Here is a 25,722-nt window from a genome sequence, read left to right as displayed (position 1 = left end):
AATAATATTAGGAATAATCTTTTCACTGGCTATGCTTTTCAATGTAGAGGTGACATTTATATGACTGTTGTGCTGAGAATCTTAAAGGGTTTTGTTGACCTGAAAAAAACATCAATATACATTTTTTTTTAACTTTATTAATTATTTATCCACATTGGGTTTTAATATGCTCAAGGTCCATTTGGACTACTGTTCAAAAGTTTGGGGTCAGTATGATATTTAAAATAGAGTAAAAACAGGAATATTTTGAAATATTACAATAATAAATATTTTTTTTTATACATTTTAAAATGTAATTTCTTCCTGTGATTGCAAAGCGGAATTTTCAGCATCAATTACTTCAGTCTTCATGACGCAAAGTGTTTTTGTAGAAACCACTGCACTTAAATTTTTTTTTCAGGATTTTTTGATGAATATAAAAACAGCATTTATTTGAAATAAAAATCTTTTGTAATATGTGACCCTGGACCACAAACCCGTTTTTATCAAGTCTTAAGTGTCTATTTTTCAAAATAGATTTGTATACAGCATCTGAAAGCTGAATAAACACGCTTTCTATTGATGTATGGATTATTAAGATCATTTCAATATTTGCTCAGGATACAACTATTTGAAATTCTTAGCAATGCATATTACTAATCAAAAATTAAGTTTTGATATATTTCTGGTAGGATATTTACAAAATATCTTCATGGAACGTGATCTTTATTCAATATCATAATGATTCTTGGCATAAAATAAAAATCAATAATTTTGGCCCATACAATGATTTTTGCCTATTGCTAAAAATATACCTCAGGGACTTAAGTTTTGTGGTCTAGAGTCACATATGATATAATTATTTTTAGTCACTTTTGATCAATTTAATGCATCCTTGAGAAATTAATGCATTTAGCAGACACTTTTATCCAAAGTGACTTACATTGCATTACTCCTAACATGTGTTCCCTGGGAGTCGAACCCCCAACATTGCGCTTGCAAACACAATGCTCTACCACTTGAGCTAGAGGAACAAAAGTATTCATTTACTTAAAAACAAAAACCTTGAACCCAAACTTTTTTTTAACAAACTTGCATAGCACCAAGATCCGTTTTTACTGGCCGACATAAAAAGTTTGTCAATTGGCATTTCCTGCATGTCCACAGTGACCAGGTTATCTATGTGCATGAAGGTTGCTGTGCAAAACCATCAAATTTTCCCTAAAAAATGCTAACATTTTTGCATTATTTGTTATGAATTATTATGAATCTTATTCCACAACATTCATTAACAGTTCTCCTGCCAAGCAGATTTTTAGAGACTTCTGACAGCAACTTTGGAGGGACACTACAATTTCCTAAATGGAAAGATTCTGATCTTAATCTCAAAATGAGAAAAGAAGTATTCAATCACGATGAACACTACCCCTGATATGAATCAAGCAGTGGAATTACAGCATTGTATATGTGGTACAAATAAATGTAAGGCAGTGCAAATCAATCACATAAGCAGGTTGAACACTTGTACATTTATTGAGTAGTAACAAATCAAATCTACACACAGATACACTCTAACAAGCAAAGCCAATACACACATACTAACTGCTCAATGCGGACTTGTACTGTTACTGTCTGAATGACCACACACTCTTTCATGACATTTGATCAATTAAAAAAAATATCACTGTGTATCAGTTAGTAACAATACATTCAGTTACCTCCACCTTCAAACAAACAATACTGCATGAAGCCACAAGAATAGGCCTGACTCTCTAATTACGTACAGTGAGTGCCAGGATAACAAAACAAAAATCTATATATTAATTTCATTGTACTTTGTGAATAAGCTGAGCATTACGTTCTCAAATGCTTCATCTCTTTAGTATTGCATACATGTACATTCTTCAAAACAATGGGCTGTTTCATAAAAGAATGAATGAAGATACACTGTATTCTCAATGTTCATTTTATGTTTTCATTTGTTCATTTTAGTCTAGCCTTATGAAACATCCATTGAACTGCTAAAAGTTCAGGCAAAATCTTAAAAAAAGGAAGTCTTTATATCTAGCAGAATAAAGTAACAGAAAAATTTTAAATGATAACATTCTGAAAGTTCTCTAAATGTTTAAAACATTCAATTAAGCAAACATTCTGTTTTGTCAATTTGGAAACTGGTTACTTTTGAATATTCTCTGAAAATTCAGAAACAAGTAGTTACATGAACATGTAACATGAAAAAATGTTAAATGAACATCCAAGGATGTTTTTGTGCTGATGTTTTGAGAACATCATTAAAGACCAAATAACTCCATGAGCATTTTAGTAGTTCCTAGAGTTTTCTAAGAACATTTGAACCCCAACGTTTTGAGAATGTTAATAGGTAACTAGCAAAAGACATTGAACTATCACTGCTGATAATCACTGGCAGTAAACTTCAGTTAATTCTGAAAGATACAGTTCCATATATCACAAATACACAAAAAAATTGTGTCTAAAAAGACATAACAAGCGAAGGCAGTGCTACAATTCTAGTGTTCCACCATACACATTCAATACAATTATTACTTCACATGAGAGACACACACTGACAATGAGAACGTGTAATTTTGCAGCATATTTCTTGATTTATCAATCATTATATTGTAGTAATAAATATATTTAATATAGTATATATTTGTATAACAAGGACTTTATATGAATACATAAAATACTCATCATTTATAAACATCGACACTTTCACAATGAACAAAAATATCCCCTTATAACAGCAGTTTTTATCCTAAAGACTGAAAAAAACAGTACATTTACATTTATTCTTAAATGTGTGCCACACACAACTGGTCGAGGAAAATCTTTCCATAAACCCCTGCTTTGGTATGTCAATAACTATCCATAACACCAGCAAACCTACTGATAACATAAACCTATCAAGACCAATGTGCAGAGGTAGGCTCATTGTTCTCTCTGTAATAAATCACACTAACATACCTGTACATGTTACAAAAAGTTCAACTGTGCAGCATCTAATAGTCGAACAAGCACCAAAACAGGTATTTTATCACATGCTTACATATTTGATCCGCTTATTGATTATTCACTAAATACACTGAATTAGTTTTAAAACACAGAAAAAAGGGGCTTGAAAGAAATGGACCCAGGGCCATAAAAGAGAATGATTTCTAGTTAAATAGTTGTATTTATCCTTGATAACGGAAATGTAATACCTGACATCATAACTATTGTTGCTCTGAAAGAGTCTAAGTTACATTGCAGCAATTTGTTTATTATAAAGCCATAGACATTTTAAAAAAAACGTAAAACACCTAACTTGTAACACAGGCTCAACTTTTTTTTAAAACAACATAGAAAGCTAATCTATTATATGGAGCCCCGCACATGATATGCAGGAAAAAATATAAGGCTAAATCGTGTGCACGATTTACTAATTCGTTCCCTCGTTTTAATACACGAGTTTCGATTAAAAATGTCTCTCACAAATCGAGCAAACGCAATAGTAAATTGAGGGAACACAATAGTAATCGTGTGCACGTTTTAGTAAATTGAGGGAACGAATTAGTAAATCGTGCGCACAATTTATTTATTTTTTCTTGCATGTAATGTGCGGGGCTCCGTACTATAATGCCCTGTAGCATTAATTAAAACATTTCACAAACTATGTAATTTTCTGTTTCCAGAAAATGAGTAAAAATTCAAACGCATACACGGCTTCACATCAAATTGTCTGTACTGTGTATATATATATATATATATATATATATATATATATATATGGGAAAAATGTACATCTAGTCCAATTATAATTTACCTACGAAAATATATTTATATATACACAGGTGCATCTCAATAAATTAAAATGTCGTGGACAAATTCATTTATTTCAGCTCTAATTCAACTCGAATTGTGAAACTCGTGTATTAAATAAATTCAGTGCACACAAACTTTGCTTCTTTTAAAAGTGATGATTTTGGCTCACATTTAACAAAAACCCACCAATTCACTCAACAAATTAGAATATGAAGACATGTCATCAGCTAATCAACCCAAAACACCTGCAAAGGTTTCCTGAGCCTTCAAAATGATCTCTCAGTTTGGTTCACTAGGCTACACAATCATGGTGAAGACTACTGATCTGACAGTTGTCCAGAAGACGATCATTGACACCCTTCACAAATAGGGTAACCACAAACATTCATTGCCAAATAAGCTGTTCACAGAGTGCTGTATCCAAGCATGTTAAAAAAAAGTGGAAGGAAAAAGTGTGGAAGAAAAAGATGCACAACCAACTGAGAGAACCGCAGCCTTAAGAGGATTGTCAAGCAAAATCTGCTCAAGAATTTGAGTGAACTTCACAAGGAATGGACTGAAGCTTGGGTCAAGGCATCAAGAGCCACCGCACACAGACATGTCAAGGAATTTAGCTGAACCACAGACAATGTCAGACGCGTCTTACCTGGGCTAAGGGGAAGAACTGGACTGTTGCCCAGTGGTCCATTGTCCTCTTTTCAGATGAGAGCAAGTTTTGTATTTCATTTGGAAACCAAGCTCCCAGAGTTTGGAGGAAGGTTAGAAAAGCTCATAGGCCAAGTTCCTTGAAGTCCAGGGTCAAGTTTCCACAGTCTGTGATGATTTGGGGTGCAATATCATCTGCTGATGTTGGTCCATTGTGTTTTTAAAAAAAACTAAAGTCACTGCACCCGTTTACCAAAAATTTTTTGGAGCACTTCATGCTTCCTTCTGCTGACCAGCTTTTTGAAGATGCTGATTTCATTTTCCAACAGGATTTGGCACCTGCCCACACTGCCAAAAGCACCAAAAGTTGTGTTGGTGAGCTTGACTGGCCAGCAAACTCACCAGACCTGAACTCCAGAGAGAAACTATGTGGTATTGTCAAGAGGAAAATGAGAAACAAGAGACCAAAAAATGCAGATGAGCTGAAGGCCACTGTCAAAGAAACCTGGGCTTCCATACCACCTCAGTGCCACAAACTGGCACAATGAAAAGAACCAAACACTTAAACTACTTCAGTCTGTGTGCACTGAATTTATTTAATATAAGAGTTTCACAATTTGAGTTTAATTACTGAAATAAATGAACTTTTCCATGACATTCTAATTTATTGAGATGCACCTGTATACACACACAAACACACACACACACATACATATATATATATATATATATATATATATATATATAACACTAAATATAATGAAGGTAAAGTAATTTGTTTCCTAAAGCCACTGGATCCACTGTTATGTAAAATGTTGTACTTGATTGAAAGTTATATATCCTCTTGATAGAACTGCATTTAATGTACTATGTTAAGCCACAGTGCAACTACAACATAAAAAAAAAATAGACTAACTATCAGGACTTGTGTAACGATTCAGTTGTGTCTAGTAAGGACTACGACTCTTGGTCCATACCCTTCCAATTCAATCACTTTCCCTTTACGATTGGGCCCACCTGTACGTATCCTCTCCTGTGACAAGAACTAGGAGTTTAAGAAGGTTATTATGGAGCTGATGAAATCCAAAGGCTTGTCAGCATGAATCCAGTGACTGGCATCTGGGATGTACTGGATATCGACAGAAGGAAAAAGCCTCTGGATTTCAGGGTAATCATCCGAGCTAAGAAAATAACAAGGATCCATAGCAAGAAAACAGATAAACACATAAATAAACATGCATTTAAAATGTTCTAATATTCACAAGAGATACAGTGAGCATATGCGTACAAGCAGCGGTTTAAATTACCTTATATAGGCTGAACTACTGCCACCCAAGAAAAGAGTTGGACCCTCAAAGGTGGTATTAAACACAGGAAAACCCATGATGTCCTCTAGGTGGTTTGAGATGGCTTCCAGGTTAACCATCCAGCCATAGTGACCATTTTGCTCCTCCAGGTTAGCGAGGAGGAACTGACGCACTGAACGCTCCTGCAAGCATCATAAATGTGGATGATTTATTATAGTGTAATAACTGCAATAAAACTAAATCTAACTGTAACAAAAACACCACAAACAATTAAAAAAAACTAATAAATCAATAGAGGTTCCAATTGTTCCAGTTAATGTGGTTACCTTAACTATCTTCCTGAGCTGGTCTTCAGCCAGTCTTCGTGCTGTGGAACGTGGAATATTACTGGGAATCTTCACCTCTTTCATTGCCTGAATGTAGGCACAGAAACTGGTCTGGACTGAAGTCAGAGAGGGACTAATGTCCACAACCACCAAACGGTCAACTAAACTAGGCTGAATAGAAAAAATGGTTAAAAACACATGTTCCTTTAGAATCTAAATACAAGTAATTGCACATATATTTAAAAAAAATAAAATAATTATAATTATACACACACACAAATATATGTGCACATGTGTGCATATATTAAATCAAATCTATGAATTTTTTTTAAATAATTGATACATTGTCAGGAATGTCATGTCATTGACACTTGGCTTAATAAGATGGCCCAATAAGATACATTCAAGCACTAAATAAATTATACAACATTCAATACCTGTGACAAAGCTGTTGCCATTGCAACCTTGCCACCCATGCTGTGCCCAATCAGGACACACTTCCCAATGTGCAGCTGTCCAAGCAGATGCGTCAGATCGTCAGTCATTGCTTTGTAGGTGAAGACAGGACTCTGTGGGCTTTTGCCATGATTGCGAGCATCTACTGTCAGTACCTAACTAGACAAAGTACAGTCATAACACTGGCACAGACTCTCCTGAAACCCACAGCACCTTTAAACCACTGGAGAAACCAGAAGCATACCTTCCTGTCAGTCCGCTGAACCAGAGACTTGGCTATGGAGTGAAAGTTAGATTTGCTCCCAAGTAAGCCATGTAGAAATACCAATGGCGTGCTGTCTCCTTTGCCATCAAACACATCGTAGGTCAAATTTACAGGGCTGAGAAAGAGCAAAGCAGACAAAGATGAAGGCTAGGCCATCTATCACACAAACAAAACAACGACAGCTCTGGCAGCTTGCTCCCATAAGAGATCATGATTTCATTCATGATGTTTTAAATTTAAGAAAATATTTGTGTTGACTAGACACATGGCCTTGTTTATAGAATCATAACAATAGGGCTCTATCAAACGTATAACTCAATGTATGTGACCATCACATGTAATTAGCCAAAACTGAACATGATATGTTTAATTTAAAAATTTTGCTTCGGTTTTTACTCTCTCTTTTTTATTTTTCTTAATAAAACTAACGTTACCTACAACTGGCTAATTTGCTAATACGGTACAGAATGCAGAGATATCCACTTTAACAAAGTAAGGAACTTTTAATGCAGTAACCCTGTCTCACACACTCATAAGTGTGTAATTAGAAGTATTTGAACCGGAATATTAAAGGTGCAACACCTGGCGGCTCGGTCCGCGGTCGAGACTCCGCTGCAAAAATTCCGAAGTCCCGTTACGGATAAATACGACGACGGGCTGCAATACACTCCCCTTGTTAAAATGCGGCACAGGGCACTCATGGCCAATTTTGACATGCTAAAACCTGTGTCCGGTCTTCATTCATTCGACCGGGATTAGCCACTTCAAAGGTCGTGATGCTGTTTAGCTAGCACCAGGGAAACCTCTCGACAGTGTTGCCAGATCTCTATGGAACAATAAAATAAAGAATAAAAGTTGCATCAATTAAACGTGCACAGACATACATTAAATACTATTAAAATGCATTTACCTCAAGCTAAAATGTATTTTCAATTCTTCTGCAAAAACACTTCAAATGTTTCAGATATACAATAAGCCAGCCAAATCAATTATTTAAATCAATAGCTCTTTTGCAATTGCATTTATACTGATAAATCATTTACTTATTATTCGAGTAATTTCAAAGCACTAATAATTCTAAAAACGTGACTGTATTTATATTAAATTGTAAGATTTATTTATAAAATATCTATTCACAACATAATGGGGAAAGCAACCTGAAGAAGCATAAAATAATTGGTCATGGCAACACAGCTGAACGACAACCCAACCTATTCGTGACGTCATTACGTCGTGCGTCTATATACCTGCAAAGATAGTATACACCACAACTTTGAAAATAATATCTAGTGTATTTTGAAATATGCATGAACCGATTAAACAATCAATTAATGTAGGGCAAGATAAATCAAAGCGAAAAAAATATGTACAAATCAATGAGCACTGCTTATGGACCAGTATTACCAGATAGTGGCGCCACAGACCACGACAACAGCCTTTATAATTCGATCGGACAATCGCTTTCATGTATTTCAAGGAACTGATTGTACAAAAAAACAAAACAATAATAATAAAAAAAGGTTTTAAAATTAAATTAGGTTAACTCCTTTACAGTAGGCCAGTTTTAACCCCCAATCCCCCCACCCCCGAGAATCCTTAATCTAATTCCTAATCTCACATTTCACTGCTGGTTATATATGCTCTATATAATTGTGTACGTGACAAATAAAAATCTTGAATCTTGAATTTGGTGCTCCAAGTGTACAAAAATGCTTATAAATGTTTGCTATATTATTTCTAAATATTGGATCCGATATTGATAATGATAATAATAAAAATCACCATTTTTGTTCTTGTTTTATGATGGTGGTGCACATTGTGGGAGCAAAGTCATTTTAAGTGCAATGTATATATATATATATATATATATATATATATATATATATATATATAATCTCCTGGTCAAAATAACACAATATGAGGGTTATCTTAATTCAGATAAATTGCTTTTAACATAGACATTTTTAAACATAATTTTAAATCAAACTTCATCACTTGAATATTTTCAGTGATTAACGACTAATATTTAATTTCAAAACACCCCTAAGAAAAAGAGAACAGAAGTTTTGTATTTTAATTTTATCAGCTGACATCAATTCTGCGCATAAAAGTTGCAAAGGCCATTTGACTGTGATACGGATGAGAAAGATTTCCATATCATCATCACAAACAATCTCCCAATGATGTTCTCAATAACAGAACCGGCACGAGCCTTCCAATACAATAACCTTTGATTTAGACCAGACAATATTTAATATAATTTAACTAGTTAAAAAAATTTGCCCCACAAACAAAGAAGACATGTTTTGACGTGAAAAAAGCTACATTAAGGGGAAGTCTAAACACAATGGCATGATTAATGGTCACAAGACAACATATTCCACAGCAAAAAAAAAACAAAAAAAAAAACAACAACAAAAACAATAGGCAGTAGAAAATTAAAAGAAGAAGCATAACAGTGTCAACAAGATCCTCATGAAACATTATGGGAAGTTTAAAGACCATTAAAGTGGTCATATGATGTGATTTCATTTTTTTATTTCTCTTTGGAGTGTTACAAGCTCTTGGTGCATAAAGATCTGTAAAGTTGCAAAGACTAAAGTCTCAAACCCAAAGAGATATTCTTTATAAAAGTTAAGAGTCAACCACGCCCTTTAAAATGGCTTGTTCAAACCAGTTCAAACACACCCCACGTCCATAGCCTTGTCCACACTAATATGTTTTTGTTTGAAAACGCATCTTTTGGAAACAATGATGCAATTTTAATCATCTGATGCATATTATACCAATAGATATCTGTGTTTATACTGTTATTGTGCACGATATGTGCTATGCACTTTCACACTATTGCTACAGTTGTGTTACCTTGTACACTCTTCATATCAAAATCCTGCAGAGGAGAAAGCAAACATGAGGGCAGTTGCGTTTTAGACCAGACATACAATTGTGAGTGTGTGCGACCTGGATGCATCAGTGAATGGTGGGTCCTTTTTGTAATAAAATAATCCTCTCAGAAGTACTGCATAAAAAAGTATCATGTCTGTATCATCCGCAGTGAGCTTTTTTGAGGCTTTACACATGCACAGAAAGCAAATTTAACGTTTTCTGATGTTTCAGTGTGGATGAGACAAAGTTTGCAAAATGCTTGAAATGGCTAGTGTGGACGGAGTGCGTTTTAAAAGCAAAACGCAATTTTCAAATGCATCCAGATTAATGTAGATGTAGCCTTTGTCATGATGTGGGAAGATTTGCATAACGCTGTACAAATGTTCACACAAAGAAAGAAGGTATAACTTTTATGGAGTGTCTATTTACACTAAGTACAAATAGCCCGACTTGTTGGCTGAGGCTATTTTCACCAATTCTACCCACCAATGTGTGTGATTCGGCTAGTCAACACTGCAACAGACAAGCAGTAGTTGTCAGGTCCAGTGGCACAGATGGTAAAACGTTTGACATGTTCATTTTAACGTGATCAAATCCACCTTTGGCAAACTTTTTCTCCCTTTTCAAATTTCACATTTCAAATCACATCAGAAAAGCATTTATTTTCAATGAAAATTAAGAATATAATCAAGAGTTGAAAATAAAAGGGTTAGGATAGGATAGGTTTAGGGAGGGCTTTATTGTCCCAATAAGGTGGCATCCATTTATTAATTTGAATTAAAATAAAAATGCACAGCCAATTAGTTAATATTGCATACTGTTTTACAATGTACTATAATACTGAGGTGTAGAAAATTGCCACTATTTACAATAAGTAGTAAAATTTTGCTGTTTGCACTTGTGTAAATAATGTAAATAGCATATCACACACACAAAAAAATGCAGCTATTAGCACTTAGTGTATAAATAGCATCTATTGCTAAGAAAATATATTATTTTCACTTAGTGTAAATTGCATCTATTGTTATTTTACCTTAATGTAAATATATTGCCATTTGCACTTTGTGTTAATAACCTCTTTTGCTGTTTACAGCCGCTGCCTAACTTTTATTCCTGCTGTTGTTGCCACTCCCATGTGAAGAGTCAGTAAAAATGTCCCCACTGGATGCAAAAATGCTTTATTTATAATCGGTTTTATTGTTTTTGTCTTGTTGCACTGGGACACACATCATCACAGTATGGTAAGGAGAGTAACATTTCCATCACACATTTGAGGCATTCAGCCAATCACAACGCACTGGATAGCTGGCCAATCATAGCACTCCTCGCTTTTCAGAAAGATGAACTTTGTAAAAATCAACAGGCGGGGCATAGAGGAGAAACATAATGTACACTATGTGGAAAATAATGTATTTTTTTAAACCTTAAACTGCATGAACACATTTCATTACACCAAATAGATAAAATAATGTTCTTTTTAGCGACATCACATGATCCCTTTAATAAAGCGTACTTTAATACATATTTTTTTGGGAACATTTAATGGTTTGCATGTAGTTTGTACCTTTCTTGGTTCAACTTAATCAAATAAACGTTTCCCCACATTACAGGGCATACTGTAGTTGCACCCTAGTTTTGTCAATAAGGGTTATTTAAGGTTAAACACTTTCACGGTCCCCTCTCTTATTTCAGACAACTGAAGAGAGCCAACTGCCATTTGTTCGCAACTAAAGAGAAAGTGACAGAGTGAGAGCTTCATTTTCCGATAGACAACCCAGCAGTGGAGATAAAGCAGCTCACGGTAACCATGGTGAGAGCACATGCAGAAAGAACACTCACAATGAGAAAAAATTTAGATAAAAAAAAGTTAGATTGCACTGCTTGATAATAGTCTACTTGATGCATACTGATCTTTGAAATAATTTGGTATGTTCATATAAGGCTTTTTTATTTTATTTTTTTATTTAAAGGCCCTATTTTATTTTATTTTTTACCGTAAACAGATGTTAATAATAAAGTACTGTAGCATAATTAATCCTGTTTTGGATCAAACATTTTACACATTGTGTAAAGTGACATATTAAACTATAAAGGCCTGAGTAAAATTTCCTGGTCCTTGTTTTTATTTGGTGAACAATAATGCATGTATAAATGAATACATTTTAATCAAACAATTGAATATTTTCAGAAAACTAAATGTTAGTCATTAACCTAATGGTGGTGTTTTTTAAATTACAAGATGTGTTGAGAAATGCAACGTTATTAGGCATAAATACTATTCAGGCAATTTATATAAGTAAGCGAATGCTTTTGAAAACTGAACGCATAAAGAGAGCAGCGCGAGAAACCTGATCACTTTCATTCTTTCTGGATCGTTTTTTTTTTTATTTTTTTTTTTTACTTTTTTTTTCAAAAGATAGAGCAGAGCAGACGTTCACTGGTAGAGAACTGAACATTTGAAGATCACTGCATTTGGCAGTTATTGATCACGTGGTCATGGGATTTTAAAAACTTGAAAGTGAATTTATTTAACAGCCTGGCTGGGAATGAATATGAGACGAACACACAATAAAACACATTAATCTAAATACAAGTACAAAGAGGCTATTTTTGACACAAAGTCAAATTTTCTCCCATTAAATAAACATGTTGCTGCTCTGTCACTGTATGGGGTTAAAGAGGGAAACGTCCTTCATTTTCGAAGCAGCCTTTAAAGCTCACGAAACTTACCGTCTGACATTTAAAGCAGACTTCTGCCAGGCAGTCTCGGTAAACATAAGCAAATAAATCTCGCCTGATATGGTTTCGGTCACGTGACGTGCCACAGGCTTCTTTTCGACACTGCAGGTGATCTGGAACAGTCTACAATAATGTGCTTTGTAACATAATTCCATATTCTTCAACTGGATATCTCCAGGAAAATCTGTGCCGTTTTTAAGATCCTGCTAACTTTATTAAACCATTAAGTGAAATAGTTAATAAAAACATGTTCCTGTTATCTTTTGTTAATTTGCAAAACAGAAAATTAAGTAAATCCACAATGTTTACAAAATAAACATAGCTACTGTCATATCACTGTGGGGAAACATTTATCAATAATAATATACTGGTTATTGAGAAACATATTAGCCTATAATATACTGGTTACTGAGAAATATAGCATATATATATTATAATAACATACAGCCGCCTTCATGTAATAAACAACAACAATAACAAGAAGAAGAAAAATAAGACGAACAACAACAATTAGATCCAGACCTAGCTACGAACAAGAAAATCCATGTTTTCAATGCATTTTATAAATATGTATTGCTATGTATAAATCTATATTGCAGATGCTTTTATCCAAAACAGCTTACAGTTGGGGAACACATCTCAACTCTAAAGGAATTTTGTCATATAGCCAGCATTCACGGACAAGCTTTTTATATTGTGTAAAACTGGACTTAACAACTGAACACATTCCGTTTTGTTGTGTTACATCAAAAGAATTTGAATGGAAAAATATTAGGATAAAGAAATCGTTCCAGTGCATATCTGACCTTGAACAGTTTTTACATTAAATGAGTGAATGATAGCTGTAATCAAACATAATACTGCATTAATTAGGAAGGAGAAGGTGAAGAAAATACCAGAAATGACATTTGCCTCGATTATCATATATATTGTTTATTTTTTTATTAGGCAAGATAGATTATGTTGCATAAACTGCAGAACATTCCTTTTGTAAAAGAGTCAGTCTGTTGACTGGAAAGAATGAGAGAAAATTGATACACATTTGTTTTTCTGTAACCTTGTTGTTTTCTGTAACCTTCATTTTTCTGTAACCTTCACATTCCTGAGATGATCAACACTTCAAGCTGAGAGACTTATGATTAGTAGTCATCTTTCGCTTTCTGAAGTTTTATTTATGAAACTGTAATTCTTAAATGATTTAGCACATTATATAAAGTGTAGATGAAGTAGATATAATAATAGAATATGATTAATTCTCTTTGAATATAAAGATTCATTTATACATAAAAAAATACATAATTTCAGTTGAATATATGTTAGAAAAAATATTCTACATAATGGATTTTTTTTTTTAATCTGTGAATAATTAAAACAAGTATCTATACTTAAGTTGACTGATAATTGTATGCACTGTATGGAAAAATTAAATCAGTAGAAAAACACCTGTAAAACTCAATACGGAAAGTTCCTTCACATAAACACTGTATATTACACACTATTTTTTACAGTCTTTTCTTAAGAGTGTGTGACAAATATGTTTCTCAGTATATGAAAAGTAAATACTGGTGAGGTTTTGGAGGTGGTGTTGTTGGAAACATATGATCTGTTGATTAATACAATAGCAGAGCATACAGCATATATAAATCTTTTAATTAATCTTCAAGTTTGCCCTGAAATGGATCTCAACAATGATCTCTCTTTTCAGTAGAAAACACCTTAAAACTCTTCCTCATTTTCTAAATACAGCAGCAATTCGTTTAATGCTACCCAACAGTTTGCTTATTGTTTTTAAAATGGATTTGTTCAACAGGCAAAGAGCACAAATATAATAACTATAAAATGTATAATTACATACAATTTCCCTAGATGGGAATTAAACTCAGAGTTGAATAGTTTTGCATTGAATGAGGCTTACAGCAGTCACACCAGGTGAGTCATTTTCCTATGTAGAGTCTATCCTCCCCCTGACAGGTGGAAAAGAGGGCGTCACCTTGAGAGGCATTGTCTCAAAATCATTACAGAGCGCAGGTTTGTGTTAACATCCCTTAGGGTTATGTGTTTGCAACACCACAGTTTTATGGCCCGATGCCTGACTTTGTAATAGAATTCATAACCCAGAGTCTCCATTTCAGCATATGGTTATATATTTTATCCTTCAAATAAACTCCACCAAAAATGGCCAACAATGAATTCTTAACCAAGAATTATCAGGAATAATGTAACTTGTTCTTAAAAATGTTTTATTGAAGTTTTGTTGAATTTACAATAAACTTAGGTACAGACATTTAGTATATGCATATGGTAAACGAAACATTTTGTGCCTTATAAATGTTCTAGTCACTATCCCTCTTGCCCTTTCCAGTTATTCAGACCGGTTTTGGTCGGATCCGTCTGTCACCACCTATAGCAAACAACTATAGCTTGCCTAAGGTTTGTAAATTGAGTGGTCGCTCTCAGAATTGGTATTCACATTACTGCCCCAAATGTACAACAATGGGCCGAACAGGTACAACCACTCCAACAGTCTATTGTGTGATGCAACTGACCGTTTGTTTTATATACCAGCTATTGTACTATTTACCTTTCCGCGCATTCAATTTTAATAATATAAAAGCAACGCAATTTATTAATATAAGTCACAGTACTTAAAGGGTTATCTAGGAAATACACTTAACAAATGTCTTTTAACTCTGTAAAAATATCAATGGATAATAACAAAAAATGTTTTAAGTAAACTATATAGAAAGGTGATGACATACAACCTCAAAAACTGAAATCTAAAAGAAAAAACAAAACAAAATACAAATTCAGTGTCTTTGTCCAGTGAAATTTTCATAAGCAAATACATGTAAAGAGTAAAGTCTTCCTCTTCCTGTAAAAATACATAAGTGATAAAAAACCATTAGACTGAAGCAGCGACTGTTTTTCTAAAAAAAATGTCTCGCTCTCTTACATATAATATCCATATAATCTGCCTATTTATATTTGCTTAAAAAGAACAAAGAATATATTTTGACAAATTTTGACCTTTGGGTATCAAATGACACACAGACACATACAAAAGAACAGCTGAACAAAAAACATGAAAAATTTAAAAAGTGTATTAAAAACATGAAATGTATAAACACAAAAATCCCTGACAGGTAAACCTACGAAACCAGCCCTTAACACACACACACACACACGCACGCACACCTGCCACTCATAAACAGATGAAAAGCAAATATTGACAGCATCATATGACCCTTCATTGCGGAGTCCTTTTAGAAGTATCTCCACCCTTTCTGTGAGATCTTCATATCCTTCTAATTCTTCTTTGTTTAAATGTTTCTACAAGAAAACAATTTTTAAACATAGTCCTTCTTGTCATATCCACCATTGGTGGAGCGTGGAGCAGAGTAGCCCATTCTTGGTGGCATGCGCTTCTCCTTTGGAGGACAGGTGCAGCACAGCAATGCTCCTCCAATTATTAACAGAGCAGCAGCGGCAAACCCTATGTAGATGGATGCCCCAAGCTCTCTTTGCTGAGCGGCATTCAGCATGGGGTTGTAGAAGTCGCGAATGGTTTGGTTTGCCACCCAGGCAACCGGAACGAGCTCCAGGATGCCGGCAACAATGAACATCACACCAGAGACGATCATCACTTTAGCCTTGGAGGCTTCATCCTCGATGCAGTTGGTGCATTTGGCGCCCATGATTGAGATCAACACGCCCAGGATGGCCAAGATGACGGCAATGACCGACATGGCTCTGGAAGCCTGAAGGTCTTGCGATAGAGCCAGCATGGAGTCATAGACCTTGCACTGCATCTGTCCGGTGCTCTGTACTACACAATTCATCCATAAACCCTCCCAGATGACTTGTGCCGTGATGATGTTTGCGCCAACAAAGGCTGAGACACGCCACATTGGAAGAGCGCAAGTGATAATACTAATGATCCAACCGATAATACCCAGGGCTATGCCCCCCATCTCCATTCCCATCGACATGGTGCCTTTTAGAGGAACTTTTTTTTACCTAGTAAAAAGGAGATGTAGCTTAGTCGTGAATATCATACACGAATAAAAGCTGTACTAACAAACAGAAGATTAAAAAAAAGGAGTAGGAATGTCATTTACCTAGTGCTGAGATGTCAATACAGATGTATTCGTCCCAGTTCTGTCTTTCTTTGTGTAGCCTGTGAAAGTGTTGTGAAGTCAAACAGCCTTTCTATTTTCAAAGAGACAGGTGCGAGTGGAGGAGGACCTTAACGTGATGACGGGGATGTGATACAGGTTTGTGCAAGTTAACTGCCTGCTAGGCTTCTGTGGGGAGAAGGACAATATGTTGGTATTCGTTTTCCATTGTAATCTAATACCTACTAACATTGCGTGGTGCAGAGAAACATGCTCAACCAGGAAAAAGCACCTGCAAGCACAAATCAGTAGTCAAGGGGGTGGAGAATATGTCTTATATTTCACCTGAATCACACTTAATAATTCACACTGGAGCCATTGGTGATGTTGTATATGAACTTTCTTAAGATTCAAGACAGCATCTATTTTATCTTCAACAGTGTTTTTTATTTTATTTTATTTTGAGTATTGGTTTTAACAGACGTAGAGAAAAGTCGTTATTGTTGACTCTGTTTCCTCTTTGTCTACAGCATCATAAAACAAGAGAAACAGGCTTTAGTGACAACTAATGAGGACATGCCATTTCATACAGAAGATTGCTGTAATGTGAGGAAACTCCATTACTGGCTTGTACTGTCACAAACATTGAAAATATTCTTTCCCAAAACTTAATTCTAGAGAACATAAAATTTCAGAAAACAAAGGATGTGAAAAACGGACGTGACGTCAGACACCTCCATCCCCCACAGCCTCTTTTCTGGGTCAAATAAAACGTATTTGTTAAATTACAAAATTAACAAATTAACTGGTGAAAATATGTATTAAGAAGTATTAACTTTTACCGGTCCAAGTGTCAACTAAAGCATTAACACTGCTAAGTGTTATTAATTCATGCCTGCGTGAATCTGTTGAGGAGGTGGATTTCTCTGATTTATTGTAGATTTTTGTTTTTGTCTTATAGGCTAGCTAATATTTCAGCTAACATTTTCGTTATACCTCATTCAAATCATAGCCTTTAGCCTACTTACCTTAAGTAATCTTTTTATTATACCCTTTATTCATACGATTTAATTAGGTGTACAGTCAGTAGACTAATTACTTCGATGTAATTAGTTTGCACATGAGGTTGATAATAGGCTAGTGGTTAATACAGCTCGTGACAGGGGCGCGATCTGTTTTAAACTCTGCTTATATATTGATTAAAATATCAACATATTTGTCACGTAAAGAAGCGCTACTTTAAATCGCGTAAAACCTACAAAGGTTTAAGCCATATACTGTATAAAAACAGGTTTAGACTTTCAACGCAGTTTAACGTAGTACCGTCGTTGTACGCGTTCAAGTTCTGCAACGTAAAGCTCATGAATATGTAATGAGGTATGGTACGCGCTCTTTGTTTTAGAAGTGGTTGCTAAAATAGCACCCCACTGTTTTACACTGTTACCATGTGAAACGTTGCTTAACCCAGGTGTAAAAGAACCCGATGTTTTAAAAGATAAATCAAGGTTAAGCGCGCAGTGTAGAAAGCACTCAAACGCAACAAATTATCAAAGATCTGAAATGAAGACGTGGAGATTCCTTAATTTATTGGTTTTTGCCTGTTCTTTTATTTTAATAATCATAATTTAATTATAAATCAGTTACATGTATTCAAATACATGTTCTAATTATTCAGTGATAAACAACAACAACAAACATACAAACTGTGCACAATAATCTGACAAAACTTTGAGAGGAGCCTGAGTCTCATAGATTCTCTGTTGTCCGGTGGAACTTGAACTAAGAGGCTAAATCCAGTCTGGTGCTTGTGTCTCTCAGATGAAAGAAACAAAGCATGTTTTCTTTTTGTCAGTTTTGCATACATCCACTTGTACATTATTTTGTAACAGAGAGGCTGTAGAAAAAAAGATCTGGCTGTTGATCATTGCTAAAGTTCAATGCTGTCTAGATATTTTCCATATCTAGACCGTTGTCCATCCGATTTTAACAGGCTTTCAGAAGAATGAGAATGCCAAGGAAATAAACCATAAACACAACTAAACATTACCGGTTGATTGCAATTCAAACTAAGAATAGCTAAACATATTAGTACAAGATTTTCAGTTTTCTTTTAAGCCATTAATACTCTTTTAAACTAAAGTATAAAAATATTACTTCTCAAACAGCTTTAGTTAAACTGTAAAATACAAATAAAGTACAAATGTTAAATGAAAGCACACTATACTACAGAAATAAAACCACTGTTTTCCCATTATAAATCATCTTACAAATTTGATTTAAAACATACAGAGAACAACATAGCTACTACACTATATAATTTATGCAAGCGGTGCTTAAGTGTATCCCAAGAAGTGTGGAGTGACAACGAACACTGACTTGACAAAACAACAGCATGTAGAAATATTCACACGAAGAAAAAGTAAACACAATTTTGAGTTACCTCCAACTCACATGTCACAATTAATCATCAATGAAAGACAGACAGTAAAAATCTAAAGTCCTTTGAGGTCCTCAGACATAGTCTCTCTTGGTCTGGGTACTCGGGACCAGAGAGTGGTGGGCTGAGTAGGCGATACGACTTTGTGGCGGGTACCTCGTCTTATCTTTCGGTGGGCAACTGCAGCACAGGATGGAGCCCCCAACCAGCAACAGTGCTGCGGCAGCCCAGCCAAGGTACAGCGATGCCCCTATTTCCATCTTCTGAGCTTCTGGAATAACTGGACTGTAGAACTCCATAATAACAGTGTGCGCTGACCAGGACACAGGAATAAGCTGCATGACCGCGGCTGTTATGAAAGCGGCACCAGAACTGATCATCACACGGGCTTTGGCTCCTTCATCCTCAATGCAGTTAGTGCACTTGGCCCCCACTATAGCCACAAAGAGTGCAAGGACACCCACGATGATGGACACCACCACCAGAGCCCGAGCCGCCTGTAGGTCTGCAGGAAGAGCCAACATGGAGTCGTAGACTTTACACTGCATCTGTCCAGTACTCTGAACCACACAGCTCATCCAGATTCCCTTCCAGTACACCTGCGCCGTGACAATGTTGTTACCGATGAACGCGGTGACCCTCCACATGGGCAAAGCACAGCACACAATGCTGAGTAGCCAGCCAAGAACCGAGAGCGTGACTCCCACTATCTCCAGACCGAAAGCCGCCATGTCTCCAATCTTTCTATTTTCAAACTCCCTAAAAAATCTCTCTGGTGTTCGCTGTGGCTCACTGTTTGCCTGTTCAAGTCCTTCAGAAAATTATATCAGGAATCTCCAAAATCACCAAAGGACCATTCAAGCATGGAGGTGGGTGTTGACACACGGAATCTCCTCTTCAAGGACGGCTGGAATGTTCTGTCCTGGTAAAAACTTCCCCTGTTCTGAGAAAAGGGCTGCCTTGCCTGGGTTCTTACATCAGATGATAAGACGCAATCTTGGTATTGGTTAGCGTCCTCATAAAAAATGGGAGCTACATTAGCACTTGGAAAATGTTTAAACCACAGGTTGGACTATTTGTCAATGTTAATAGATAACCCAAGGTAGACCTGTGAAAAATGCTCTTTGTCATTGAAAACGTAATGTTAAAGTCTAGTGTCCATAATGCATGCATACTGAAGTTTTAAAGTTTACCTAAAATAAACTGCTCTCATCTACTGATTAAACATTATCAAATTATATTGAGACTTGATACACCGTTAGTTGTTAATATGAAAACAACAACAACAACGACAACAAATGTATCACAGTTTCTATGTCTCACAGTTGCGATTCCAAAAACAGCCAAAATGTAATCATAACATTTTATATGTTTCTTAATATATAAAACACAAGGGAAGTGGAAATACAAAATTGCTGTTGTTGATTATAAACTTCCTCTTACTGAATTAAAATTCCTGGTAGTAATCTAGGCCAACTTTGATTGCAGGCCATAAAATATAGCCTTATGTAGAATATTTTCCGATGCCCATGTCCTGGTTGTATAACAATTAATTTTAGTGATGCAACCCAAAAACAAGTATAAGGAAGTGAAACTATGAACTGATAGGCTAAGTCCACATGTGCATAAGGAGGTTATACAGTTTTAGTTTAAAAATGCAAAACATGCTGAGAGAGAGCAGATAAATTAAAACTGTGGTGACCTATCATGTTATGTCAATGTGTATTGCAGTTCAAGCTTTGTTCACTTTGGAGAAAAAGACACGATTCTTCAGATGTGTACACACTTATGAAAGCAGGAATGTGTGGCAATGTTGAAAATGAAGTTGTTGTTAAACCAAAATGCCAAAACTTTACTTATGCCTTTATCATGACATTGATATCACACGAATGTTAAAGCTCTTAATGCATGGCTTTCACAGAATTATCATGGGTGTGAAGATGAATAAGTTACATTTAGTCCAAAATGTCATTAAATTAATATTATAAAGTGCTATTTGTTTTTTGCAATTGGCATTTTATTTATTAATCTGCTTAATGGTTCATTTATTCTACAGCATTTAGTAGTTTTATCTGGTTTTGTTTATACTTGACATCTTTTGACCTGTAGATCTGTTTATTGGCTAAACAGCACTGACTAATTAATGCTTTTCTGATAACTTCAGAGACAATAGAGAGGGTCATATGCGCATGGGAAATTCAATGTAAATACAGTAATGTGTTTAAACCAGACTATGTGTTAGTAAATATTTGATTAATCCACCAAGTTGATAAGCAACCTGCTTGATATTGATATGAGGAACTTGATAAACATTTTACTTGACATTCAATAAAAACTCAAATATGTACACAGACACACCCAGAGAACCCGAAGATGAGGATAATGAAAAGCTTTTTAGTGCAAATGCTAAACCCATAGAACCTTTTAAGTGAAGTAAAAATAAAAGAGAAGAAGAAATAGTTATTGCCATGTTTTTACAAGACTGCTTCAAACCGGTCTATGTTTGATAGGTGAACATGACATCATGTGCAGTGTGTTGGCTTACTTCCTTCTCAGAGAACACTGATAATATTGAAATGAGTTTCTGTGAGGCACCATGATGTTGATGACTAATGAGTTTCAGTGGGAAGATATTGTTCTTTTTAAAGAGGGTGGGAGTGAACAGTGGCACTCCACTTTACTTACAGTATTTGTAATTATTTCCTGAGTTGAATTAATATAAATTCTTATTATTATTTAATTGTTTATTTTATTTATTTTCTTTTTGATCAAGTGGAATCACCTTTCTACATCCAAGACCCAGCAAGCACAAAACGTTTTTACAACATTTTACAAGCTTTTGGTTGCCGTATATTGCAGTATAACATTTTTAATTGCACCTATGATTAAAATATAAACTAAAATAAAAACGTTTCAGAGACTAATTACATAATTTAAACTGTGGAAATAAAGAGACAACCGGCACAACAGGCAGACATTCCTCTTTTCTCCAAAAACAACAACAACAATAAAAAAATACAAAATAAAACCGAACAAAAATGGACTAAACTCCGCGCGAAGAGGGGGTCTGAAAGACACTTTCACATCACGACAAATGATATCGATAACTCATCAAATGTTTGAAGATAGTGTTTTCTCGTTTGTCCTCCATGTTTACGGTTTCGGAGCTGGTTGTTACACAGCAAATAACAGACACTTGTCGCGAGTTTCGAGGTGACGTATGTGATAGAACTTGAATAAATAAAGCAATAATAAAACGACGAAACGCTTGCTGCGTGGGACAGCTGCGTCACTGATCTCGGACTTCAGTCTTCAGTGCAATTACATATGTAGCCACTAGTGGGCATACATTTACAATACAAAACACTGTCAATCACATGAAATACACTGTGAACATGTAAATGTTTCTTTTTTGTTTTACTTAAGTATTATGTAATATTACTAGGCTGTATTAAGTAATACTGTATGTATTTGTATATGTACAAATGTAAGTTTTCTTTTTGAATTGCATTCTGTGCTTGCAATCTTAGCAGTATCACAGTAGTATTTGTTTTAGAAGTGGTTGCTAAAAAAGCACCCCACTGTTTTAAACTGTTACCATGTGAAACGTTGCTTAACCCAGGTGTAAAAGAACCCGATGTTTTAAAAGATAAATCAAGGTTAAGCGCGCAGTGTAGAAAGCACTCAAACGCAACAAATTATCAAAGATCTGAAATGAAGACGTGGAGATTCCTTAATTTATTGGTTTTTGCCTGTTATTTTATTTTAATAATCATAATTTAATTATAAATCAGTTACATGTATTCAAATACATGTTCTAATTATTCAGTGATAAACAACAACAACAACAAACATACAAACTCTGCACAATAATCTGACAAAACTTTGAGAGGAGCCTGCACATAAAGAGTCTCAAAGATTCTCTGGTGTGTTGTCTGGTGGAACTTGAACTAAGAGGCTAAATCCAGTGACAGCATCCACTAAATTCCTTAAAGGGGTCATATGATGTTGCTAGAAAGAACATTATTTTGTTTATTTGGTGTAATGAAATGTGTTTATTTGGTTAAAGGTTCAAAATACATTTTCCACATACTATACGGTAATTTATTTTCTGTTTACATGCCCTTATTTGTATAGTGAAAGCGAAAAGTGAAAAAGTGACGTGACATTCAGCCAAGTATGGTGACCCATACTCAGAATTTGTGCTCTGCATTTAACCCATCCGAAGTGCACACACCCAGAGCAGTGGGCAGCCATTTATGCTGCGGCGCCCGGGGAGCAGTTGGGGGTTCGATGCCTTGCTCAAGGGCAACTAAGTCGTGGTATTGAAGGTGGAGAGAGAACTGTACATGCACTCCCCCCACCTACAATACCTGCCGGCCCGGGACTCGAACTTACAACCTTTCGATTGGGAGTCCGACTCTCTACGCGCGCGGCCACAACTTGTATTTTATATTTAATCTGTATCTATTTGTATTTTTATGCTCTACTATAAATTTTCTGTATGTATGTGCTGTACATATGGAAGAATTGACAATAAAGTAGACTTGAATACTGCACATTACTGTTTCACCTAGTGCTTTGTGATTGGCCAAAAGCCTCGAGCGTATGACGGAAATGTTACGCCCCTTGCCATACTGTGATGCGCGTCCCAGTCAGAACACCTGTGCGATGAGACAAAAACAATAAAACCCATTACAAACGAGCCATTTGTTGTATGGGATGAAATTAGACTCAAAATGATTAATAGATGCACGCAAAAATATCAATGTACTACATCAATTTTAGACATGTATCTTACGAACCACAAACAAATGCCTTTCAATTTGATTTGGGATTAAATGATTGTGCAGCGATTTGTAAATATACAGACATGTTTGCACATAAAAATGTTCTGTTCTGCATTAATATATCATAAGTTGCTCATGCAAAAAGGAATCCATGCATATGTGGATCGGGTGACACATTAATTGACGTCTAGTTCAAGTCGATTTTGTTCGGTTCATTTATCAGGGCAAACGTCTGAAGCCATATGAGAAACATATAAAATGTGCAGAGCGGGGGAGCGCGAGGACTGGAATTGAAAAGCTACTCTACACTGCTCAAAATCTCCGTTTGATCATCAGTGGCAAATCCTTTACATATGTAAATGTACTTACAGGCTGTGAATCAGAACAACCGCCATTGTGGTCTAGTCTACTCTCCCAGGATCAGGAACCAAAACAGTCCTCCATAAAATGCACTGCAAACATCTAAATATTTGGTTTGAACTGTTCTTGAACAGTGTTGTAAATACAACTTAACCACTGATTTCTAGTTGTGTCCTCTTTTTGAAGACCAAACAAAGTATTTTCGCTTTCACACCGAAACAGTGTCTCCATGGCATGGTACCTGCAGCAACAGCGAGAATCAAAGTTACACCTTCTTTCTTTGCGTGAACATTTCGGCGGCATTATGCAAATCTTCCCTAATCATGATCTACTGGTATTTTTGGCGGTTGGCAAACCAACTAATAGGTGCTTTTTTCGCCACCTGCTGGACTGGAGTGTGGAACAAAAGTCTGGCTGAGAAAAATAACAGGATTAAGAAAAGAGGCAAAAAGCAAAAAGCAAAAAAACCCCCCAAAAAAATTATACATTTAGGTTTACATTTTCCAAATGCTTATTTTAGTACTATTCTCTTATTTTCATATGCATGACATTCTATTATTATGAGTCTTATTGAGCCCTGTATGTCCTATTCTGAGATGTGTAATAATGGTTTCCTCCCTCCAATTTTTACCCATTTCACATTGTGATGTACACATGTGGGAGCGTGTTTAAACGAGGCATTTTAGGAGGGCATGGACAAGTCTTAACTTTTATAAAGAATATGTCTTTGGGTTTGAGACTTTAGTCTTTGCAACTTTAGGGTTTATCTATTGAGTTCAAGATTTGCTGCTTTCTCAGAACAAATCCCATGTGAAACAGCCCTTTATCATCGAGCAAGGGTGTCACTGTTGACTTGATGGTGAAGATTTAAAAACGCAAGGAAAACACAAACACAACCTTTGCCAAGTCGGGCCATCATACTGGCCTTAATATCATTCTTCAGTTAAGATAATTATAAGACTATGCATTACACCTTCTGAAGTGAATGAATACATTATATAATATTACATCTTTATTTATTTATTTATTCTATTTATGCCACAAAATATAACTATGCTAGAAACATTTAAACTGCATGTATAATGTAATATATTTTTATAATGTATATATTTCCCATTCAGTTCTTTTATATTTGCGGTTCACAGCGTGTTCTCAATTAAGGAACAATATCAACTCAATGAGGCTTCATGTTGTGGATGAGAATGAAATTGATTCCCATTTATTCTCCTTGCTTTATTAAAGTAATTAAGTAAAGCTTATATACACACATAAACACAACTGTGTTGACTACAAGATTTGATTATTCTGTTATTATCATTTAAACAGGCTTGTTGATGTGACAATCTGTGGTGAGCTGTTCACTCTAACCCAGACAAAGTGTCAACATTTCACGTGTGCACCAGTACAAACCGCTTTGACCAGCTCAGGTGGGTACAGGTGCTTTTAGGCACAATGTCAGGGAACCTTTGAGAAATAGTTTTCAGGGGAATTGCTAATGTGCTGAGTAAGACACTAAGTCAATATAGCAATTGTTACATATGTGTCATATCCAGAAGTAACAGTGTTTCATTTGCGATATCTTTGTTTCTAGG

The 25,722-nt window shown here is 35.4% G+C and overlaps 3 protein-coding genes across 3 annotated transcripts; all 3 read right to left on the bottom strand.

Annotated features, from left to right (window-relative positions):
* Positions 1-5,331: 5,331 nt before the first annotated feature.
* Positions 5,332-7,596, bottom strand: LOC113080002 (protein ABHD11-like). Its single transcript, XM_026252246.1, has 6 exons — positions 7,386-7,596; positions 6,783-6,918; positions 6,520-6,693; positions 6,083-6,253; positions 5,757-5,938; positions 5,332-5,630 (listed from the first exon to the last, which is right to left on the bottom strand). The coding sequence occupies exons 1-6, from the start codon at positions 7,517-7,519 to the stop codon at positions 5,495-5,497; spliced, it is 933 nt and encodes a 310-aa protein (XP_026108031.1). The 5' UTR covers positions 7,520-7,596; the 3' UTR covers positions 5,332-5,494.
* Positions 7,597-15,593: 7,997 nt separating this feature from the next.
* On the bottom strand, positions 15,594-16,637 carry LOC113079996 (claudin-3-like). The gene is made up of 2 exons (XM_026252241.1): positions 16,543-16,637; positions 15,594-16,440 (listed from the first exon to the last, which is right to left on the bottom strand). Exon 2 carries the CDS (start codon positions 16,415-16,417, stop codon positions 15,776-15,778), a length of 642 nt encoding a protein of 213 aa, XP_026108026.1. The 5' UTR covers positions 16,418-16,440; positions 16,543-16,637; the 3' UTR covers positions 15,594-15,775.
* Positions 16,638-18,906: 2,269 nt separating this feature from the next.
* Positions 18,907-19,929, bottom strand: LOC113080007 (claudin-3-like). Its single transcript, XM_026252251.1, has one exon. The coding sequence runs from the start codon at positions 19,709-19,711 to the stop codon at positions 19,055-19,057; it is 657 nt and encodes a 218-aa protein (XP_026108036.1). The 5' UTR covers positions 19,712-19,929; the 3' UTR covers positions 18,907-19,054.
* Positions 19,930-25,722: the final 5,793 nt, after the last annotated feature.

Source organism: Carassius auratus, unplaced genomic scaffold, assembly GCF_003368295.1.
Source record: "Carassius auratus strain Wakin unplaced genomic scaffold, ASM336829v1 scaf_tig00030051, whole genome shotgun sequence".
Classification (NCBI taxonomy): domain Eukaryota; kingdom Metazoa; phylum Chordata; class Actinopteri; order Cypriniformes; family Cyprinidae; genus Carassius; species Carassius auratus.
The sequence above is the reverse complement of the archived record's forward strand: the minus strand, read 5'-3'. Positions and strand labels throughout refer to the sequence as shown.